Here is a 25,454-nt window from a genome sequence, read left to right on the forward strand (position 1 = left end):
AAAAAAAAAAAGTAAACAAAGACAAAAGAAAATGTAATTCAGACATATGATTAACTTATAGCATGCTGGCATGCTACATAATAAATGGCAGAATTAGTGGGATATTTTTTTAAAAATATAATTCTTATATTCAGGAAATAATAAATAACTACAATTGTGTGTTAACATTTCAAAAGTGATTTTTAGAATGGGAATTTCAGTGTGGATTATTGACATGAAAATTGATAGGAATGCTGATGCAACTGTACACGTCTTTATGTTTAAAAAATGTATAACTTCTTAATGTACAGGGTGAATTATACCAATGGTTTAAGAAAAAGGATAGAAAAAGGGGTGAAGAAGTTGAATGTTCCAGCATACTACACAGGAGCTAATTTCAACACAAGAGAAACTAGAGCCAATAGAAACAACATTCTGCAGATGTTGTGCTTCTTTAATTTTCACAGTATTTTATCATAAATAAATGAATAATCTTTTTCATTCATTCCATTTGTACCAGAAACAAATTTAAACCCTGCATTTGAAACAAACAGACCTTTTTCTAAGCAACACTCATGATTTTCATTCATTCTTCGGTCTCCAATTTTTTTTCTGTAGTCTCATATACCTACCATACGTAAATTTTCTCTCTGATTGCAGAAATTTGTATAATTTTTCTCAAACCATATTTTATTTATTTAAACCACTTATATAGCTGCCCATCTTAAAACAAACTCTGGGCGGCTTGTAATCAAGAATCATGCAACACTTTCTTTCATACTTGCACACTGATGTTGGACATTAATACATAAACTATGGTGTTTGTATAATGTTTTTATGCTTTTATGTTTTTTATGCTTGTCACTTGCCAACCCTTGTGTTTGTTAAGAGTCCAATCCAAATAGCTGATCAGATGAGTGTTCATCTAAAAATTCGAAAGTTAATAACTTTTCTGTTTTCACAAATATATCACTTTAGATTTCTGTATTGTTTTCTAATATTGTCTTTTCAACATCTATTTTATTCTCCCTGGCCTTTTAATTTTATTTGTAGTGAACATGTTAATATTTTCCTAGACTGGAATTTGTTTGATTTTATTTCTGCTTTTGTTGCCATTGTATTAAGTTCAATTCCTAATGACTGAAGGACAAATACTTGATGTGCTCCAAGGCAGCCTTGTAATTGATACTATTCATCCATTTTACTCATTGTTGCCATTGTCTTCTAATTTTACAGTTGCTGTTGTATATTTTAACCCACTTTTACATTTTAGTCACAATTTCAAAATGTTTAAAAATATACTAAGAAAACTTTATCTGAAAGAAAGTCTTTATATTTCAGAATAGATACCCAAATATAAATACGATATTGAATGTATATTTCATGATGATTGTAGAACAGTTCTATACAAAACAAAATGCTGGAAATATTGAAATAAAAATTGAGATAGTTATTAAGTATGATAGGTTATTTTTATGTTTAGAAGTTCCAAGGAAACTTTTAGAAAGAATTTCACAATACACCAAAGCTCCACTTAGTACTCATAAAAAAATTCTTCATCTAATATAATCTATAAATTGTTGTAATACATACCTGATCTTGCCACCTATGTTTTCTCCCCAAATTGTTCAACTGGTTTCTTTTTTTCCTGTACAACTCTTGATCAATAGTTGTGAAGGGCTGAAGAAGATAAAAAGGTAAGATATGCAGCTGGAGAGTATTTTCTTTTGCAATATTCTCTGATGAAGGTAAGAACAGCTGTTGATCAGTAACAGCACTCTCAAGATAACTTTTTGAAGCTTTCCAAACAGGATTAAACCCAGTTTCTTCTTGTGCTAATATCCTGTAAGAAGTAACTAAAAAATTCTTTGAAAGCTCAGAAGTATCTGATTCAAGTCGGAAGTGAAAATAATTATGTACTTTGTTGGGTTTCACTGGTAAGTAATCTTTTGAATTAAAATGCTGTGTATCATCATGTTGCCTAGAAAAAACAGGTCTCTCAATTGTGGATATTCCATATAAAGTAGGAAGCAAGACAAGCTTCTTTCTCAAACTCTGTGGTATTCTATGAAAAGCCTTTACAGTGTATCCGTCATTCTGAGCCAGTGAAGCTGAAATACTTGCTTTTAGATTAGACACTTTGAAGCATAGTTTTTTATTATTCATCTCAAAGTTAGCTGATCTCAACTCTAGGCAAAGTGCCTCCATTAATCTTCCAGTACTGTCATTACTTTTAGCCAGATATGGAACTCTTTGATTTTCAGCTCTCAGAATTCCACTTGTAGCACTCTTGTTTATTTCTTTACTAGAATCACAATTGCATTTACAAAGTGACAAGTGCTTTAGTTCTGATTTTGGTAACCTAGTAGCTATCTGGCAGCCAGTTTGTCTTTTATAAAGATGTATATCTGTAAACTGTCCACATAAACATTCTGTATTACTGATAAAGTTATATTCTCCAAGGCAAGCCTCACAGAATGGGAAGTTCAATTTTCCAGTTGTCCATTTGCCTACGGGAGAAAATAAGCCATTAATTTTTCATAATTCATGAGATAAGAAATGGTCATGAAGTCAATTTTTCCCCACAAAATAGGAGAGACTATATACTTATCATTTTATAACTGAAAAAGAGCAAATAATCAAATAACAAAAGACAAAACCTAACACTTTTGAAAAAGTTCCTTGAGATAAATACATCTTGGAAATATTCACGTTAATGATCCATTGTAAACATTTTAAAATATTATCTGATACTACTAAACACACTCATTGTATTTATTTATATTACATTATATTTATACTAACTACTGGGTATTTTTGAATGTTAAACAGAGTTAAAACCATCCTAGACATTATAATACAATGTGTAGTTAATATTACCTGATAAATAAGCTATACCAAAACTGAATAGTTTATGAATTTTTATTGTTTTCACTGAAGTGCTACAGAACTCAATAATATATCAAGATAGGGCCTACTGCAGATCATGGACAAGGTAATAGGTCTCCTCAGTAGTAGTCCACAATTTATGTAGAACAATGTCTCTCAGCTTTTGCAACTTTAAGATGTGTGGACTTCAACTCCCAGAATTCTGGAAGTTGAAGTCCATACATCTTAAAGTTGCTATGGCTGAGAAATACTTCTGTAGAGGTACAGATGGCCACATTCCTGTTAGCATTTTATAACCAAGCTAAAGTGGAGTTATTTCAGCATGTGTTAAACCCTTGAAATAAATTAGTTTAATGTTAAGAATCATGATTTTGATAATTATTCATGCGGTTGTTGATAAAAATAGGATTGCCAATATGATTGCCAATATACAATGACAGATATGGCACAACAACAAGAAGAACAATGTTAAGAATGCCTATTTTTTATTAATGGTTTTAAATTATATTAACTGATTAAATTGAGCTTTTATTTTTGTTCTGATTTTTGCATTTGATTTTTTGCATTCTACCCAGAATCCATTAGGATTATGTGGTTTATAACTATTGCTAAATAAATACATAAGTAACAAGATAAAGTCTACAGTGTGAATCATCTGCATGGTAGGTTTTTCCATTTTGAAGTAGCTTTTTCCTATGCCTTCTGAAATATAATGTATAGTCTCTTCCTTGTGAATTATAACTTTGAATTCCACTCATTTTGGCATTCTTGTGACATTAACAGACATACATGGAAATTTGTACATGATGTAAATGAGAATATGTGGCAACGGATTATGATCAAATACAATTCCATGATCTGTAGAAAATATATTATCTTAGGCAGAGAACATAAATTTGGCTTTCAATCAATAAAGGTCTTTTATAAAATAAAATAGAGCTACTTCTTAACTAGACCTATCAGAAGAACTAATGTTCATACCAGTAATACTATATGGGACAATATAAGGAACATAAGATGTGCGAGTTTAGACTTAACTGAAGAATAAAAATCAGATTTTAAATGGCTGGCTGTAGATCACATTTAATATTTGGAAGGGGTCCAGGGATCAGAGTGGCCAAAATCACAGTAAAATCTATAGGATCTGAATCTTAAATTTTGTTTTCTTGGATTTAGAAGCAAAGTTTTAAGGCATAGACCTCAAACCTTTGCCTCTAAATCCAGGATATTTGAGCTATTTAATTATGGATTAAGTTTCATGTTTTTCTGAATTTCTCTTCAAAATGACAGCAAACTACATCACCAAATTTTAATAGGGAGGGAGCACAAAAAAGGATGACCACATGCAGCCCTAACTTCTCCAATTTCTATAACTCTACTGTATATAGTAGCTAAACATACATTTGGTTACTGTTAAAAAGCATAGCACCTTAAGTCTTACCAAGTTGCCTTATTGTTGTGGTAGTGTTCTTTGGAGGGATGACCAAAGGACATTGTCAGTATATGCTAAAAGGATTTAACCGCACCAAGGTCACCCAAAGTATGATAATCATCCCAGCAGACATCATGCGACTATCCAAAGAGTCAATAAATGAATGGAGGGCCAATGAATATCTGAGAGTCAATTGATGGTTTATAACTAATAGGTTGATTAATGTAGCTCTGTTGGGATCTCTGGAAAGCTCCATGCCAGTCCCTAGCCTTGAAAGAGAGGTGGCTAGCAGCAAGTGTTACTCGGGGTTGGATGATCAGCCATTATCAAAAGCAGCATTGAGTTGTCTGTTATCAACTATGTGTTGTTATTGGCTTCAATTATTACCAGTGGTGGGTTTCAATCGGTGTTACTACTGATTTGATTCATGCACGCACTTCGTGCCGATCTAGCACAGTATATTTCAGAACAGTTGAGACGCGGCAATCCACTCTGCTGCGCTTTTCAGCTGGACTAAAAATGACCAAATATAAGGTATGTATAACGCAGGGGCAGGTGGGAGGGCCAAACTAGAGAACTAGTTCACTCTCAGCTCACCATCGCCACTACCAGTTCACCTGAACTGGGCTGAACCGGTTGAAACCCACCACTGATTATTGCTATTATTATGACTGGTCACACAATCATTTAAACTAGATTTGTCATAGACTATCGAGTCCTTCCCAAGGACCTTGGATAGGCAAATGTTGTTTGATAATGTTAAAGGTATTATTGCAGAATGTAAGTCGTTACAGCTAAAGCTTGGAAAAATTGAATGAAGGTGATTTTTGTCAATGCTGATGGTGTTCAGGTGGTGCACCAGATGTTTTGGGATTGTACCCAAAGATATTACTATTGGTAACTATCTTTGCTTTCTTTTGCCACAATTGTTCTATTTCTATTTGCAGATTTTTATATTTTGTGATTTTTCTCTAGTTCTTTCTTTCTATTTTGCGATCTTCAGATACTGCAACAGCTACTATCCAGACTTCTTTGTCTTTCTTATTGACAATTACTATATTTGATGTGTTATGTGGCAGGAGCTTGTCTGATTGGATCCTTTAGCTTCTTCATTTTCTATTACTTTATTTTCTGGTCCCACCAGTTCTTGCTTTGCAAGCAAATGGTATTTCTAGCAGATCTTCCAATGCATCATTGTTGCTTTGTCGTGCCTTTGCTTGTAATCAGACTATCCTGTTTCAGGCCATGAGCACAAGCACACCAGAAGGGATTGTTTTGTTGTCACAGGCCCTGAATGTACATGTAAACACCCTTACAGCAAGTCCTGTTTGAGTGCCACTTGGCAAAAGTTCTTTCAAGGGCCTTGGTTAATGGTAGCAGATATATGTGATAACCTTCAATGGACTTTTGCTAATTAGGACCAAATGACAAGGCCTAAAAAGTATTGATAATAGATGAGATAGGGGAAGAAGAGTTCTTTTATTGTATTATCCGAGAAGGTAATAAATTAATAAAATTATCTGTACTTTTTGTGATAAGGGGAAAGTAATTTCTTTATAGATTTTTTGATTTTTTTCCTGCACTTTTTGTTTTATTTTTGTATTTTTTTAGTTTATATTCTAAACTTTAATAAAATTATTATTTAATGAGACATGAAGCAGTTTTACAACATCTGTAAACCTGAAACTAGAAACAGGCAAGGAAAAAAGGAAAGTCTCTGAATTCAGAAGGAGAATTCAGCCTTAAATTTGTATGCTAAAGGATGTCAATGGACAGATACTCAAAGATAAAAGAACATAAAAGAAGACCAGCAGCAAGTTGGATAGACTCAATTAAAATGGCAATAAATAAATCATTGGAAGACCTGAAGCATGAAGCTGGGGACAGATTATCCTAGAGAAAACCTATTAGTGTGGTCACTAAGAGTTGACACCAATTTGATGGTACATAATAATAATAATAATAATCAATCATCAAGGCAGAGTGGGAATTAGTCATTTCAATCTGTATGGAAATACTACGCAATAATGGACTAAATATTTTAACTCATAATTAAATTGGGGCTCTTACCTTTTCTATTATGTGAGTCACCCAATCTGGAAAAGCTTGTATGTTCATGTGCCATAAATTAGAATTATCCAGGGAGGTAATAGACAATCAAGGTTGCTATAAAATAAAAATCAATATATTATTAGCATTGTATATATTTTCAATTTGTAAAGTTTTAAAAAATATTTTTACTTCCAAAATCCTATTATGTGTGTTCATTGTCTTTTTCTTTCCCCTTTTCACTCTTTGACCATCCTCAATATTTCTATGCACAAGCTAGTTTATCCTTAATAAAGCTCTACTTTTATCCTTCTTCCATATCCTTTCAACAAGCTTAAACAAATGGCTGAGATTAAGTATGTCTTGTCTTTGCAACATCATCCTAATACTCCAAACTGATTTATTTCTTGCCATTCAGGTCTGGAAGGAAATTTAAGTTTCTCATATGTTCCCTGTCAAGTTTTTGACCAAGCCCAAGGCTGATTAGTTTCAGCAAGTACTGACCAAGCCCAAGGTTTCACATTCAATTCTTCATATCACAATACAAAACACACTGTTTTACCATTAGATCCCAAATTATAAGCATGTTTTTTATGTTTTGATATAAACTGTCCTGAAGGGATTACTTTAAAATTTAATTATGATTATTCCAAAGGTGCTTTTTCAGGAGGCAACTGGACTTTCTTGTTTTTTCTTTGAGGTCGTTTCGCTTCTCATCCAAAGAAAGAAAAAAACAAGAAAGTCCAGTTGCCTCCTGAAAAAAGACCTTTGGGGCAACCATGACCTGGATGACTGAGAATCTCTACAGACTTTTAGCTATACAATTTGGGATGAACACCCTTTGAATTGTGTGCGAATAGGAATGAATTTCCAGAGAAAAATTGCAGACTACAGGAACCAGGAACACTACTCAGGTGGTCCTGAGGACACAGATGAAACTCCAAGTGCTTCAGTGACACTCTAAAAGCATGCAAATGACCATCTGTCTGCAAGGAATATAAATCCTTCCATTCTTCACTATCCTGTCAAAGCTGAAGAAGCTTCTTGGATGAGAAGCAAAACATCTTGAAAGAAAAAATAAGAAAGTCCAGTTGCCTCCTGAAAAAGCACCTTTGGGATAACCATGACTGAGAATCTCTGCAGACTTTTAAATACGATTACTTTTTAATTTATAATAATTAAATTAAATTATAATAATTTATAATAATTAAATTATTATAATAATTTATAATAAATATAATAATTAATTTATAATAATTAAATTAAATTATAATAATTAAATTAAATTTCCAGATAGGAAACATGCCTAATAGATTTAACTAGGTATTACTGAATCTGCAACATCTCCCTAATGAACTGAAACTATAATCTATATAATGTCCATTGAAGGTATACTATAACAATTATACTACAATATATCTTATAGCATAATGATTTATTGTGAGCTTTGACATTCCAATTTACCGCCAACTAATGGAATATTATTCTTTATTCACATAAATTAATTTTATGAAAGAATTTGAAAACAGTATATTATTATATGTTTTAAAGAGTATAATTACAGATTTTAAACCATAAAAAAAACCAAAACATAAAATTCCCCTATATTAGTATAATAGCATTAAAGTTCATCCTATTATTTTAATCTCATTTAATTGGTTTGTAGATCATGTCAGTTTCTACACTGCAAAAGTACTGTAATAATGAGAAATATGTATAATTAGCATATATTTATGGAACTATCATTTTATTTTTTTGAAATGAAATGATAGCTTTGTTGGCAATCTTAAAGATCCCTATTTTAACAGTTCCTTTATCATTTGGTATACCAATGGGAAAATGTATTCAGATTCTAGAGTAATAAAAATTATTCTAAATTACATATCATTATTTTTAATTAAGAGACAGTGAAATACGTTCTTTTAGAGAAAGTAAGTTTACTATATTTATCAAAATAACCACATTTAAAATACCTAAAATCTATTTTCTGCCTCCAAAAATGTTACATAAAATGAAGAAATTAAATACTCATTTTACTCAAATTGTGAACTGATTGTGGAGGAAGAAGTATTTAGCATTTATGCAAGTCATTTCTCCATTAACAACTCTGATACTCAGGGTTTTATAGTCAGAATTGTAAGCGGAAATTGAGGAAAGAGGATTTATACAGATTTGGTATCTTACAGCAAGGAGGCAGAACAATAATTAAGCTGTACTGTGTGACTACTTTAGTCTCAAAAGTAAATTCATTTTAAAAAAAGGGTGATGTAAATTGACAACTTCCAGTATGAATAACCACTGGAATGTATGGAAAATTCAATCAGCAGCTACTGTTTCTAACATACAAATGTTACAATATAAAGAAACTAGTAGAAATAAATAGTGATAAGAAAACTACTAAAATAATTTCTTTGGTTGATGCAAAAGTTTTTATAAGATTTTGAAATCTTTTGGGTTTTCCCAAAGCTTTATATTTTGGACTGAGATGGCATCCTTTAATCAAAAATGATCAATGTGTGTTCTTTGTTACATCAAGGTTGATATTGATGTCAAGAATTCCCTTTTTATTCCTTTTTAGTTAATTCAGAACCTCTTCCATGGATATTTGGAGTGCATTTGAACAACCTATTAAAGATCAGGATGCCCAACAGGATCTACCCAAGAACATTTTCTTGAGCAATCATAAACCGGCGAGATACTTATATAGCTATTTCTACATTTCAGACGGCAGCAAATCTAGCACCTTTTAACCCTCTCTCCATAGCAGTTCTGGAGGGCCAATGTAAAAAAGTCCCATAGAGCTGCTATTTGATCTTTATGGACAGGGGGCCATTGAAGTCACAGCTCATGTCCTGTTATATTACATCCCCTATAAAGACTCATGGATTCATTTTATAACTCCTTACCTGACAAAATATTTAGGAAATATTGATCTCTTTTATATAGAGCTATTACTATCAGATCAGTATGATACAGGTAGTCCTCAACTTACAACAGTTCATTTAGTGATCATTCAAAGTTACAGCGGCACTCATTTATGACTGTTTTTCATACTTACGACCATTGCAGCATTCTTAAGAGCACATGATCAAAATTCAGATGCTTGGCAACTGGTTCATAATTATGATGGTTGCAGTGTCCTGAAGTCATGTAAAGCAAGCAAAGTCAATAAGGAAGCAGATCATTTAACCACTGTGCTACTAACTTAACAATTACCACTTCACTTACCAACAGTGGCAAGATAGGTTGTAAAGTAAGGCAAAACTCACTTAACAATTTTTTTTCCTGGTCTATGGCCATAATAAAAGATTGATTGATTGGAAATCATTAATACATAAATTAGGTATCCTGCCTAGTACTCCAAAAACTGGATGTGATAGAATAGGAAATGCAGAACATTGTCTCCCATCCTATCATACGGTCTCCCATTCCTCAGCAAACCATTTTTCTGCAGGTAGTCCTCTATTTACAACTTGTCATTTAAGGACCATTTAAAGTCACAACAGACTTTTAGAAAGCTATTTACGACCTGTCCTTGACCTTACGACTGCTACCCCACCCCTGCAGTCATGTGATCACATTTCAGGCACTTGGCAATCTGTTTGCATTTATGACTGGTTGCCAAGTGCCCCACAATCATGTAATTACCATTTGCAATTTTGTCTGCTGGCTTTCCCAGAAAGTCAAGGGAGAAACCAGCAGAAAAAAAATTGCAAGCTGTTGCTGCCTGCCAAAGGATTCCCCCTCCTCTTCTGCATTTGAAGTGGGGTGAGGTGGGACTCCTATGGGAAGAGGAGAAAGGAAACTTGGATCATGAAGACCTAGGCTGTTTTTCTCCAGCCCAGCATTAGATTTTTCTTCTGTGCATGGACAGGAGAGGAACTCTTGCAACAAGCTGGAGAAAGGAAGCTCGGAATACAAAGATCCAAGTTTCTTTTCTCCAGCTCAACTCTGGATTTCCCTTTTGTACATGGAGCGGAAGGCAAACACTTAACAGTGTACTGTAGAAAGGCAGCTCCGATTTTTGTGATTCAAGCTTCTTTTTTCAAGCCCTTCCTGGAGTTCCCTTCTACACACGGAGGGAAACTGCCTACCCTCCTTTGGCAGGCAGCTCTTTCACTCCATGCGCTTCATAATGTTAAGCAGTCCCTTAACAACAACTGAAACAGGTGAGCATATCATTTAATGATCAAAACAACTTACTGTATGATCAAAACTTTTGGACTCACTTGTGGTTATAAGCCGAGGAATACCTACACCCTGTTAGATGCAGCCTGGGAAACTCCCCTGGGAAAAGTGTTGGACTAAGGAAACAAGGAGTTATATTTACCCAAAACCGTTTTTTGGGTTCAGGGGGAAGGGAAGAGGACTGAAATACTGGTAGTGAGTGTTACTTTGGCTTAGTGTCATAATTATGGAGTTCAGAGAAGGAAGAAGATGGTAACTGGTGATCCAGGATGGATTTTAAATATAAAATTTAAAATCATTTCACTTTTCTGAAAGTGTGTCTGTCCCAAAGTACTCCAAGATAAGCCTAGTGAACATTTTTGAGTAGGCAGGAAAGAATTTTGAAGAATAGAGGTGAATTAGATTGCAACATGAGACGTATCTACTGGGAACAGAGGGCTATATGTAAAAGAGTTTAAGAAAAACAGTAAGTAATTACTTATGTTTTCAATTAGTTACCACATAGGAAACCAGGGTGGATAAAAATCAATGATTTTTTTAAAAAAATCAGATTTTTTTAATTTAAATCGTTTTTTTTTTTATTTTTATCGAATTTATTTTAATAAAAACTTTTGGGATAAAAATCTATCGTAAGATAGTTTTCTATTTAAGATAGATAAATAATTTAGTTTATTCAGCATGAAATGGAGCTTAGTTATGTACCATGAGGCTGTATATTCTGCAACACTGGGACTATCGGTGAGTCAACAGTGGATCAAAGGAGTAGCAGAGATGACAGATGCTCTTTAAAAATTATGATTTAAATTGAGATGATTTAAATCAAATCCACCCTGTAGGAAACTACAAGCCTAGGTATCATCTGCAAATATAATCAGAAATAATCCTATTCTTGTTGAATATAAAAACATGCTCAGTATCTTATATAGTTATTAATCATAATTCAGTTGTGACAAGATGAGAATAAATTAGAAAACCATCAAAAGGAAAATTGAAAATATTAAACAGGATCACACTACAATGAATTGTTGATATAAATTATTAAGGAAAAGCTCAGACTGAAAAAGAGAAAGAAAGAAATGGATAGCAAGTTAAATTTTACAGTTTACGGAATAATGCTGTAAAATGAAAACTTAAAAAAGGAAAAATATAACAGAATGCACCAGAGGATTATGAAGAAAAATTGTTCTGTAAAATAAAAACACTAGATTGAATGTATACAAAATAAGTTCATCCCCTAAAGATTGGGGAAAGAAATTGTGAATACAATCAAGGAAATAAACCTGGAATATTTAAAATTCATAATATAAAATGGGAACTATCAACTACTTAAATGAATTCTCTAATGAAAATTTAAGATAAATGCAGTATTGGCAGATGCAAATCTTGGCTGAAAAATCTATATAAATAATTAGGCAAAAATATAATGTCCTTGTTTTGGATGGCAATATCGAAAGAACAAGTAACACTGGTATTGCCAACACGCAGTAGAAAATACCACTAAATAAAGTAGCATTTAAGTTGACAAAATTTAATATAGCAACAAATATTTGAACAATAATAGATGATACTTGAATGCTATTTAGGATAGATACTTTTAAAAATATTTCTACAAGCATCAACATGATTTGCTAGGAAACTGAGGGTTGTTGCCATCAAACCCGCTCCCCCTACATAGTTCTTTGCTATGTGCATACAAGTGAATATCAGGAGAGATTTCTTTGATTCACCTTTCAATACTGAGATGGGAATGAAAATATAAAAATATTAAAATTAAATTTTTTCTGTACTGAGTTACTAAGTACTACAAGATAAAGTTCCTATGAATGAAATCAGACAGCACTTTCTAGAAATAACTAATTCCCTTTTGAATACCTTAATATTTTGCAACTGGCAAGATAATGTAACAGAAAGCAGCTGAACAACTAATCATTTCATTCTTATATTTCAATACTAATTACTGTGTTAACTTGAAAGAACTGGGATAACTAAATGCCAGTTTTTGAAATCAGAGCACAGAAACCAATGGCTAGTCAGTGTCTATTTTAAGAAAAATATAAAAGGTCTGGATTAGCTGAAAGACAGTTTGGAAAACAGGTTTGGTACATAGTAATCTACCAAACCTGAATCATGGTAATTAGAAAAAATAAAGATTTGCACAAATTAGAATTATTCTATAGAGTAATTGGGACAACCAAAAGTCAACAAAAATCAAATGATCTTCTGCATTCCTAGAGTGTTGTTCTCTGTAGTTGGTTGAAATTTTAATATAGCAATCACAGAGTCTGGTGGCGCAGCAGACTAAAGCACTGTTATTAACATCATGCTGTCTGCAATTACTGTAAGTTCAAATCTCACCAGGCTCAAGGTTGACTCAGCCTTCCATCCTTTCTAAGATAGGTAAAATGAGGACCCAGATTGTGGGGGCAATAAGGTGACTTTGTATAAATATACAAAAGTATGAAGGCTATTGCTTAATGCACTGTAAGCCGCCCTGAGTCTCCGGAGAAGGGCGGCATATAAATCAAATTAAAAAAAAAAAAAGAGTTGGATGAAGGGTATAATAACATAACTAATTTTAAAATTAGATAATTTAAGATTAATAATTGCCTTAAATTGAATTTATATATTATTAAAATGCTCATGTTTGTAACCTTTAACCAGGTGAAATGGTGTATCATAGACCAAAACCTTTTAAACAAGATACCTGTATCTGAAATAGGCTAACACAGTGGTCCCCAACCTTTTTATCGCCGCGGCCCGCTGAGCGCGTGCAGGGGTGGGGCCACGGCCCAGGAGCCTTTGCGCAGGCCCATTGCGCACGGCCCAGGAGCCTTTGCGCAGGCCCATTGCGCACGGCCCAGGAGCCTTTGCGCAGGCCCATTGCGCACGGCCCAGGAGCCTTTGCGCAGGCCCATTGCGCACGGCCCAGGAGCCTTTGCGCAGGCCCATTGCGCACGGCCCAGGAGCCTTTGCGCTGCAGCGTTCCTGTCCCCCGGCCGCTGCGCGGCCCGGTGCCAGGTACTCCACGGCCCGGCACCGGTCCGCGGACCGGGGGTTGGGGACCACTGGGCTAACATACAGAATGTGTACAAAATCCAGGATTCACAAATTTCACTGAATTGAAATTTGGCAAATTCTATGAAATAATTTAATAATTTAAATAATTTATTATTATTAAATTATTATTATTAAAAATTATCATAAAACATATTATTACATAATACAAAATACAAAAATTTCTTGTGATCAACTGCTGATCTTTGACTGTGCTATACAGTTCAACGTAGACTACTTTCAAGGCTGATACATCTCTGAATATCTCCCTGAATTTTTAAAACTGTTCAAGGACATTAGATGCTCTGCCATTGTTGAAGGCTTTGAGGAATCTGGTAAGAAAATATCTCTGAAATGATGATTCAAGGGGTTATGGGTTGTCTAGTTTACCTTAAAGATGGATTCAGATTCCATGCATCAATAAACATTTAGATCATCTTGCCTCATTAGGTGCTAAGTTTGTCAAAGCTATGCAAATCTTCAGATCTAGTGACCAAAATTATATCTTTGACTCACTCTGAGCCACCTGCTAAGGACCAATGATTGAATACAGATTTATTCAGAATCTATTTACATGGAAGGCCATTATCATAAACAACGTCCTGGTCACTTGTTGGTATTTATTGACAAGCCTGACAGTAGGCTTCCTTCAGTTAAAAAAAAATGATAGAATTGGTATATATCTCTAGTCTAACCAATGCCTTCTCTCCAGAACATTTTGCCCTTGCAAAACTTGCTTCTTCATTTTTCAAGGATGTATACAGGTGATCCTTGACTTATGACCACAACTGAGCTGAAAATTTATGTTGCTAAGTGAGCTAGTAGTTAAGTGAGTTTTGCCCTGTTTTTTACCTTTCTTGCCATAGTTGTAGTGATTCACTGCAGCTCTTAACTTAGTAACAGGTTAAGTGAATCTGGCTTCCTCATTGATTTTGCTTGTCAGAAGGTCATAAAAGGTGATCACATAATCCCAGGATACCGCAACCATCATGCATATGAGTCAGTTGTCAAGTGTATGAATTTTGAACAAATCACAATGGGGATGCTGCAAAGGTTGTAAGTTTGAAAAACAGTCATAAGTCATTTTTTTCAGTTGTAACTAAAGCTGTTGTAACTTCGAGTGATCAATAAATGAATTGTTTGTAAGTTGAGGACTACCTATATTTCCAAATCACAAGAAGGAAACCACTATTTAATAAGAAAAACACTGTTGCTCATCAGAACATTGACTGAAGGACCTGGATTGACTCTCCACATTTTGACTCATTAGTTCAATTCTGTCAGATATATATTTCTGACTGAAATAAAACTAAAGTGACTTAAATAGCAACAGCAATAGACGTATATACTGCTTCATAGTGCTTTACAGCACTCTCTAAATGGTTTACAGAGTCAGTATATTTTCCCCAACATCTGGATCCTCATTTTACCGACCTCGGAAGGATGGAAGGCTGAGTCAACCTTGATTCGGTTAGGATCAAACTCCTGACAGTAGGCAGAGTTAGCCTGCAATACTGCATTCTAACCACTGTGCTACCACAGCTCCTTAAATCAACACTGAATTCCATAATAAGAACTTCATAGTAACTATAAAGCATGAATGTCATGCTATGGGAATTCTTTAGTGCCTCAGGACCTGGATGGCTTGTTATCACTGAAGAAAGAATGCTCTGCTTTTTATCAGAGAATTCTATGGGAGACTCTTAGGCGGGGTGAAATGTAAAATTTGTTACTACTGGTTCTGTGGGCGTGGCTTGGTGGGGGGGGTAATGTGATGGGTGGGCATGGCCAACTTTTTTTTTTTTAACTTTTCAAAGCATTTTTTCTAAAATGCTAGAGGCTTTGAAAAGCCTCTGCCGATCAGGCAACTCAGCTGGGATCATCAGAGGCTTTTCAAAGCATTTTTTTTTACCATCTCTTCGGCCAAGAGGTTGCAGAAAAAAATGCTTTGAAAAGCCTCTGACAATCCCAGCTGAGCCGCGTGATCATCAGAGGCTTTTTTTTTTTACTTTTAAAAGCATTTTTTCATTGGAAGAGGTTGTAGAAAAAATGCTTTTAAAAGTAAAAACAAAAGCTTCTGATGATCGTGTGGCTCAGCTGGGCATGGGGGGGGTCTCCGAACCACTCGCCGCCATTGCTACCGGATCGGGAGCATTTCACCCCTGCTCTTAGGCCATTTATCTATTAAGTGAAGCTGAAGTGCTAGTGGGTGATGTAGCAAAAGAATGATTTCAAACATACAACCAAGTCTACATGATGAAGAAGTTCAAATCCAGTGTTTTGAATGGCTAAGTCCAAGTTCATAGAAATGTTGTCTCATGACCTGAAACAATTTGTGCTAAAAGACCTTTGAATGTTACTGAGGAAAAGCAGCTCTGAATTCCTGTACGGCAATATGAGAGACTGATCACCATTTATAGGAAATGTATGATTTCAGTTATTGGAAATAAATTTACTGAATCTAAGAGGATGATTCTTCTTTCACGCTATAATCATGTGTTGGATGATTTTGTTTAAAAAGTATATTAAGCAAGCACCAATGTTTGATGCTATTTTTTATTTATATTCCCTTTCTGTACTAGTGGGACCTGCTTTGCTAATATTCAGTGCAAAAAAAGGCCAAAAAATTCTGACTCAAAAAAAGGCTAAATGCTTTCTAAGAACTGCGGTGCGCAGTGGTTAGAATGCAATACTGCAGGCTATTTCTGCTGACTGCCGGCTGCCTACAATTCGGCAGTTTGATCCTCAACGGCTCAAGGTTGACTCAGCCTTCCATCTTTCCGAGGCTGGTAAAATGAAGACCCAGATTGTTGGGGGCAATATACTGACTCTGTAAAACTGCTTAGAGAGGGCTGTAAAGCACTGTGAAGCAGTATATAAGTCTAAGTGCTATTGCTATTGCTAGAGAACTATAAATTAACATTTCACATAAGTCATTTCTTTGTAGAACTTCCAACAAATTTATAGACTGTCCCTTAGGAAGAAAAGAAATATTTGAATAATTAAGCAGCTTTTTCACACAAACAGCACTTTAATAGGCCAGGGCAAGACATGAAGAAAAAATATTATAACTCCACCTTGAGTCTGTTTGGTATAAGAGGGGTCAAAATGAAACTATCAGGCTTTCAAGATTATTTTATTATAACGGAGAGAAACAAAGAAGCATTCCTGTAATCTTTGCAACCTCAGTTTCCTGACCTGGCCTATCTCAAAAAGCTGAACAGTGTAAAATTAATCTGCTGAAGATGAATTCAGCTCCATTTTCTCGCAGAAACTTTGATTCAGCAATGCAACCATAAGCAGAAATTCTTGGTTTGAGCTGCAGTAACACGATTTTCAACTAATTTACTAAATTAAATGGTGGAGGGGGCATTATCAAAAGGTAATTATTTCAGGATTACTTTTTATTTTAGTTACATCTTTTTTTTTAACCTGATGGAAATAGTTATATGTTTTAATTATTTTTATATGTAATTATTTTTTTTTAGATTACGTCGTTTGAAAATAACATAACAAATGGTTATTATGCCTGTTGCCAGTGGTGGGAACACTAGCTGTTTCAAAGACAGTTGTCTTATGTCCTTGTTAACTGCTGTGTCTTTAATCATGTAGTGGAGGGCAACAGGCAGTGAGAAATCACTTGAACATGTTTTCTGGATCTAGCTCCATCTTTTGCCTACCTTTGGATTAGACCAGGGATACTTCCCTGCACTCCCCCCAAACATAGCAACTCATCAAGCCAGTTCCTTAAATGCTGCCAAGGTTACCACATTAATACAGGTCATTTCCACAAAGGTGACCTACAGCATCTCCCAGACAGCCTTGAAATAATATAAACCTGCCCAACTTACTGTTGTTTTGGGACAGTGCTGATTAAACTTACACCGAACTATTAGTTACTTTATTAGTTAGCAGCCTCGCTGGGATGGGGAAAATGCAGCAGCCATTAAATAACTTTTAATGGCTACCTCACAGATTGACTTAAATGTCATTATTACTTAAAAAAAAAAACAAATTTCTCGTACAGTGTACAATAGAAATATCTCTCCCCTCCCCCTCCAATAATACACCTAAGGAGAGCTGAGACATCTTGCAAAATTCAGAAGACGCCCATTCAAAATAAAGGGATTTATTTTTCAGGAGCCCAACCTGAAAGCGGTCCTCATCCCCATCCGCCTTTCCGTGCCCTGCTATATAACCCAAGCGGCGTGAAAATGACCGCTGCTCTTCCTTGCAATAGCGGGAGGGAAAGCGGGGCGCCTCAACTCCAAAGCGGCCTTTGGGCTCTCTCCGAAGAGAAACAGCACCTCGCCTGACAGCATCTTACTTTCACGCTCCCGTCCTAAGGCCGCCGCCGCCGCCGCCACGAGTAGGCCTCCCCGTCGACAGAACGGCGAGCCGAGCCACCGGTGCTACCTGACGAAAGGCCCGCGCTCAATTTTACCTGCTTCGGCCTCCCGCCGTCGCCGCCGCCGCGCGCGGTCCATGCCGGAGACGCTCCGAGGGTGCGGTGGCAGGTGGGCGGGCCGCGGTCGGGGAGGAAAAACGAGAAAGGCCGCCTCAGCCGTGTCAGTCCGCCGGGTCCGGAGAGGGGTACAGTATTGGTAGCGGCGGCGGCGGCGGCAGCAGCAGCAGCAGCGGGAAACGGGAAGAGACTGGAGACAAACGGCACGAAAAGCGCTCAGTTCCAGGCAAAAGCGAAAGGCTGGTTTGCCTTGGCCCACCTTTCCTTCGTCAACGCCCCTTCCCCAGTCGGTGCGAAGCGGGAGGGAACAGCTTTTCATTTATTGGGCTGCCTGGGCCGAGGGGGGGGGGTAAGTGAGGGGGGGAATCATAGCAGAAGCGGGTCAGGTAGAGAATTGCCACATACCCCATTTTTAAGGGGTGGGGGTGGCAAAGTCAATTCGCGCATTTTGTGGCCAAGGACGGTGCTCGAACCCGGGAACTTGCCGTAGGGTGTCAAACCTGCTGCAAGGGAGGGGAGTCAGAAAAGTCAAGATGGCGGCGAGAACCGTGCGATGGAAACCCCGCCTTTTTTTGTTTGTTTGTAACTGAGGCACGTGAAAGATCGATCGTCATGGCAAAGATCTCTCTAAGGCAGTGTTTTTCAACCTTTGTAACTTGAAGATGGGTGGACTTCAACTCCCAGAATCCCCCAGCTAGCAGCGCTCCTGAGGAGGAGGGGCTTATCCATCGCATGGTTTTCGCCGCCATTTTGACTTTTTGGACCCCCTCCCCTCCCCTCAGGCAGCCCGGCGACTTGACACTTAAAAATCTTGCTCATTGTTGCTTGTTATGTTACTGGTTTCTTATATTTAAATTTTACATTGATACAGAATATAATAGAACACCTGTATGTTTCCTATTGTGGAATCATATAGGAATGATTCTATAGAATGTGAATCTTAAGGTTCTTTAGAAATTGAGCTGGAGATGGGGCAGAGAAGAGAAATTTATTTTGTTTGTTGTTTTAGTCTTATTTCTCAAAGAAAAATTATGTACATGTTGAACAGGTAATTAAATTACCAATTTAAAAAATACATTAAAAATAAGACACAGAAACACACACATACACACACATCTATCCTTACATATAGGAAGGGAAAGGCAGAGGAGAAATCTGTTTGATATTGCTGGTATAAGAGATGAACTTCTAAAGGGGCATTGAAATTGGGGTACTAACACCTTCCTTTATTTTTATTCTTTCTGGAATGAAAATATATAAATTGTCCAAAACCCCTAGATTGTTTTTAGTAAATCAGAATGACCTTTCCATCCTTTTTTCAATCACAGGCAACTGAATCTTATGGGTAGTGCTTTTAGATAGTGTCAGTGGGTAACAGCAATTAGCAATCTCAGAAAATTAAGCAGGGTTGAATCTGGTTAGTATAGTGTATGAAAAACTTTGCAAAAAATAAACATTGTAGACAAGACTGAATTTTTTTTAAAAAAAGATCCAAAAAAAAAAACACATTGGAAAAGTACTTCTATATCATTGGCAAGAAGACAACGTGGATGTGATTATGTTGTCTACCAGGAGTTGTCCCTCAGATTGACTGAACATCTCCAAAGACATCTACCTGGAGTTGCTTACATAAATTCAAGGGTTCACAGGTCCCTTCTTTCCAAAAAGGAGGCAGAATGCATCTCCCAGGATGACAGTTTGTGCTCTGCCAGCTTCCTATTTAATTATTTTTAATTTAAAATATCTTTAAAAAATCAGAAAGGACATGGAAGCAATGAAGGTGCTATTGATAGTACCATATAGCTTATTCAATTCACAGATTTTTTTTCAGGCATTCCCATTTACTAACTGATGCTTTTCCTAAATGGAAGATGAGATGTTAATCAATTAATAAAACAAGTGCTTAAATAAAATAGTACATTACTTAAGAATTGGCTGTCTGAACTGCCAAGTGGGAAATCTAGCTTCCCTTTATCAAGGAGCTCACAGTTAGAATGATAAAACTGATGTGTGTGTACTGCTTTCCGTTACCAATGCTCCTGATAAATCATATTACAGACTCTAAAATTATATGAGATAAATATTTTCATTTTGCAGTCTATGAATATAAGATGTAAGCCCTTCTGTGTCAGTGACGAGTTGTATCTTATTTGCAGAGCAATCCTTTGTGTATTTATCTTAAATTCCCTTTATATTCTATGGCAAGGCTTTTTCACTGTTCCACAGTTGATGGGATTCTCTGAGAGACTGAAGACAAAAAAAACCAATTGTCTATCATTAGAGTTTTGTGTCTTGATTGGGGGTTCTGGGAGATTTTTTTTTTCTAACTAACTTGGAGAGCAGAAGAGAAATGCTGGACAATGTGGAAAAGAAAGTAGTGAGAAAATATCTAGCTGCTTTGGATTCAAGATGTCAGGACCAGGTGGATTACATGCCAGGGTGCTAAAGAAAATCAGCAGATGTGGTGTCAGAACCACTATGTATAAAAAGGGGAAAAAAGTAGACACGAGAAACTACAGACCAATCATCTTGAAATCAAGTTGAAAAAAAAGAATATCTAATAGTGGGTTGGCAAGCAGATAGAAAGGAACAAGGTGGTTACTAGAAGTCAGTATGGGTTTATTAAAAATAGATTGTGCCAGACTAGTCATACTGCTTTTTAAAACTAAGTGACTGAATCAAGAGAATACTGTAGCTGTTGTATAGCTAGAATGTAGTAAGCTAGTTGAGAAAGGTAGCCATAACTCCCTTTTGATAAAATGGAGCAATATGTGATGGAGGGTCACACCCAAATTTACAGTTTGGTTGAACAGTGATTCATGATCTTTGATGGATTTATTTGTAAATGGAGTGAGGTATGCAGTGGGGCACTCAACAGTTTGTTCTGAGGCCAGTGCTCTTCAAATTTTTATAAATGATTTAGACAAAGGGATATGAGGTATGCTCAGCGAACCTGAAAATGACATAAAGCCATTGGAGGGGAATTGTTAACACCTTTGGAGACTGAATTAAGGTTCAGGAGGATCTTGATCAATTTGCATATTGGGTCTTTTCCAACAAAATGTGGTTCAGTGGCAAAAAATGTAGGAATCTGCCATTTGGTAGAAAAACTGTGTGTATAAGTACAAAAGGTGGTATGTGGCTCAACACTGGTCCCTGTGAAGAAGATCTGGGTGTCCTGATGAACCACAGATTAAGCACACTGCAGCTGCAAAAAGAACCAATGCAATGTTGTATTGCATTAACAGTGTTATAATGTGGAGAACACAGTTCCACTCTATGTTACACTGATCAGACCACACCTGGAATACTGCATCTAGTTTTGGTCATCATAATACACAAATGATGCTGTGGAAACAGTGCAAAGAAGAGCAATGAAGAGGCTGAAGGGTCAGGAGATTAAATCCTATGGAAAACAATGGAAAAAATCTCTAAAGAAGAGAAGGATAAGGAAGGTCTGATAAAAGTCTTCTAGTACATGAAAGAACTTTACAGGGAAGAGGATGTGGATTTACTCTCCATTGTAACCCAGGTTAAGACAAGAGCCAAGCAGTAAGAGTAATGTTCTGACCATCAGAGCTTATTGTTGAAATGGCTGATCTCCTGAGTTGTGAATACTCAATCATTGGAGGTTTTTAAGAAAGGTTGGACAGTCTGTCTGAGATAGTCTGAGAATTCCTGCCCTGGGCAGGAAATTGTACACAAAGACCTCCAAAGTCTCTTCCAACCCTGTGGCTCTATGATTCTAGGTCTATAGCCTATTTGGTGGGCTTTACTCTCAAGGACCAGACAAATAGCACTTACTCAAAAGTCCCATTGTGTTTAGAAGGATATATTCCCAAGTAAGTATATACAGAAGCAACTAACTATTATAAGAGATTAGCAATCAATAAATTTTACTGGTCCAACAAATCCTGTTGAATTGCCAAGTTCATTGACAACTGATCATCTGTGTAGCCTTTGCACACTCACGTTCTTCAGTCATTCAGTTGCTTTCCACTATTATAACCTACTATTTCATCAGGATTGTCTATCAGTAATTGATTATTTTTATATCCTTGTAAACTTATTTTATCTTTAATGATGTCTGTTTTTCTTGTTTACTGTCAATCTCTCTTTTTTTTTTATTACCTTCCATTTTATTCCAGCATCAGGGTCTCTTCTATTAACTGTTATCCCTGTATTGGGTTCAACATATCTAAACTTAGCTTAGTTGTTAATGTTTCTAGTGAGCACCTACTTTATTCCATCTAATACGGAATGATTTGTTTTTATGCAGTCCAAGGCATTCTCAACTATTTAAAAGAATTCCTTTTTATTTGTTCAGCCTTTTTGATGTTCCACCTATCACAAATATATATTGCAATTGGGAACATCATATCCTTGGCATTAAGTATCTGTTGTGAATGTGATATCTCTGCAGATTAATACTTTATTCTAAATGTGTCATAGTCTTTCTCCCAAGCACAAGACCTCTCTTTATGTTATGACTACATTCTCAATCCCTGTGAATTTTTGAGTTTAGAAGGATAAAATCTTCTATACATAGCTAGCAGTGTCTTTTTTAATTACAAAGCATTACACCAGGATTTAGCAATAAGAGATTAAATAAGCAGTGACATTGGGTGGTGGGCATATCAAAGGCGGGGGTCAAAATGACAAAAATAATGTAATGTCATCATGGTGGAAGCTTCATCCCTTTTGTACATACATATACACGACCCAAAATGATTGAACTGGCAGCAAATAAAGCAAAAATAAAGATCTTTTTGGAATTCCCATGCCTTCTCAATTGTCAATCTTAGGTGCCTTTGCTTCTTTTGAATCTGGCTTGTACAGTGTTCTCACTCCATCTTTTGCTGAAGTCTGCATTGTAAAATTTTGACCACTCTTAGTAGCATGTGAAATAACTGTGTGATTGTTTTAATTGTGCATTCCTTAACGCTGCTTTGGAGTATTCAGATAAAAAGGTACCTTTTCCAGACTTTGGCCACTGCTGTATCTTCCATGCTTTATTTACAAACCACATGCAGCACTTTAATGGTTTTATCTTGTGAAATTTTAATCAGTTATGATGATATTTCATCAACTCCTGCAGCTTTGTTATCAGCAACATTTTCTAAGGCCATTTAATTTGCCTTTTCAGAATGTCAGGCTCAAACATATCATTGATTTTAGGATCTTTCTGGGGACATAATAGCTCTCGGAATGAATTGGCAGGAAAGACTGAAATATGTCAACATTTGTTGCTCTTTAAATATAGTCATGTAAAATTGCTATATATGCAGAGAAGGAAGAAAGAAACCAGCAGGAAGACCAACTAGCAGAAGGTCTAAACTGCATATGATTCTGTATTTCAAAATTCCTTGCCTGTTGGACCATGCCAGCATTGTGTTGGTGTGCCACGCTGCATGATATACATGTCCGGAGTGATGTGATACTTGAGCTCACTGAAAGCTTGTTAGAAAGCTTCATCTTTCTCTCCATGTGTCCTCATTTGTCATATATTCTTTATTTCTAATATGATGTTCAAATATTATACTAATTCCTTTCTGGACACAAAAAGAAAACAATGGGAAGACATGAATAGGAATAAACCACATTGAAACAAGATTTTAATAGGTTCTAACATGAAATAAAATCAATGTTTTCAGAGTCTAATTAAAACTTTTCTGTAGGAGCCATACTCTTTACATTAGCTTTCGGAAATGCATGTTTATTATAATACAAAACAGACCTAGAAATAAAAAGTAAAATATGAGATATGGATTTGAATGGTTGTGAAAGCTGTATTATATTTTGACCTGTATGATACTGAAGGTGTAAGCTTCCTAAACTCACTAAATGTCTTGTGTATTGTTATAGATTAACAACAGACTAAACTCTTAATTTTTTTAAATTAAGAAATTGCAAACATTTGCTATATTTTATAAGGTTTTCAAATAAAAAAAAAAGGTTTGTACATATTCCTCCTGACTTACTTGGTCCAGTGATTGCAATGCATCTTCAAAACAATAGACCTAAAATAGCATATATTTATATCCGCATCCGTATATACCCATCATTCTATTTCTTTTCAAAGTGCAGAAAAAGAGTAAGAAACAGCAAACAAAAGAATCTTGGCAGAAGAGAAGAAAAAAGCAAAGGAAATGCAACTAAATCTAATTCATCTCAACTTTCACTATATTGTTCTGTACTTATAAAGGAAAATATTTGTAGCTCAGGATTGAAATGAGGGGTCCTTGGTGCTCTCTGAGCTTGGTTGTTTTCTTGCATACATTTCATTATTCAAACTAGGTAACAAAATCAGGTAACCTCTCATGTTCTCTACTTTTCTATCTTTGCAAACTACCCTTGGTTCTATACATAAATCCAAAATTTACTTTTTTTTCTTAAACCTTTTCCATATCTGTTTTTGAGGATCTTCTCTACACTGAATCTTAATGATATCTTTAGGATTAAAACAGTTTGCCAAAAGCAGTTAAACTTTTGTTTCCACATTTCATATCATTTGCTCTGAACATTATAAAATCACAGTGTGCAATCCGTTGAGCAATTTCAGCTCACTTTCTTTCAAGCATGAATGGGATGTATGTAGAAACACAATCCTTAAGATTTCTGCACAAAGCTTTCTGTTGGAATAAATCATTAACAATAAGTATATTTATTTGTTTAATCAATGTATATCTTTGGAAATGTGAGTCTCTTTACCAGACAAAAGACGAGTCATCTGAAGCCTATAATCGAATACCTTTGAATTATTTCAACTGAATATAAATTATGCAAGGGGTTATGAATAAGGATGATGGTATAGAATTCTTTCAACACCTTAGTACAATTCAGTATATGGTTTGAACTATCTGATGCATTGCCCCGTTTTCCCTAATAGTAGTATTTTCCCTGCTAGCAATATATTTCCTTTTTTTAATTTTCTCATATTCAATTATTTTATTTCCTATGTTGCAGTGTTGTTCTCATTCGTTTGTTTCAGAATGCCCATACAATAGTGCAAAATCATTCCATCCACATTCATATTTTACATATATGGTTCAATAGTAAGGTAAAAGGTAAAGGTTCCCTTTGCACATCTATGCTAGTCGTTCCCAACTCTAGGGGGCGGTGCTCATCTCCGTTTCAAAGCAGAAGAGCCAGCGCTGTCTGAAGACGTCTCCGTGGTCATGTGTACCCTAGAAAGAATATTGGATTTGTGGAAGGTTACCATTCATCCAATTCTCTCTGGACAAGTCCTCTGTTTAAACTCTGAAAATTCTATCCGGATGAGTGTTTAAAATGCTGAAATATCAAGGATCAGAGCTATTTTTAAGCAAGACTGCACCATAGCAGTATAGTTAGAGTGAGTCAGAAAGAAAATAAATGCTGCTGTTATTAGCATTGCTG

The 25,454-nt window shown here is 35.7% G+C and overlaps 1 protein-coding gene across 1 annotated transcript in view; it reads right to left on the bottom strand.

The window, feature by feature from the left end:
• Positions 1-6,425, bottom strand: part of RNF180 (ring finger protein 180) — a 43,050-nt gene extending 36,625 nt beyond the window's left edge. The window contains exons 1-2 of the mRNA XM_070935862.1: positions 6,371-6,425; positions 1,573-2,489 (exon numbers count right to left, since the gene is read on the bottom strand). Coding sequence (XP_070791963.1) covers positions 1,573-2,489; positions 6,371-6,425 — 972 coding nt within the window. The remainder of the gene's footprint in view (positions 1-1,572; positions 2,490-6,370) is intronic.
• Between the last annotated feature and the right edge of the window lie 19,029 nt (positions 6,426-25,454).

The sequence above is a fragment of the Pituophis catenifer genome, unplaced genomic scaffold, assembly GCF_029215685.1.
Source record: "Pituophis catenifer annectens isolate HBS135680 unplaced genomic scaffold, rPitCat1.0.hap2 SCAF_2, whole genome shotgun sequence".
NCBI lineage: Eukaryota > Metazoa > Chordata > Lepidosauria > Squamata > Colubridae > Pituophis > Pituophis catenifer.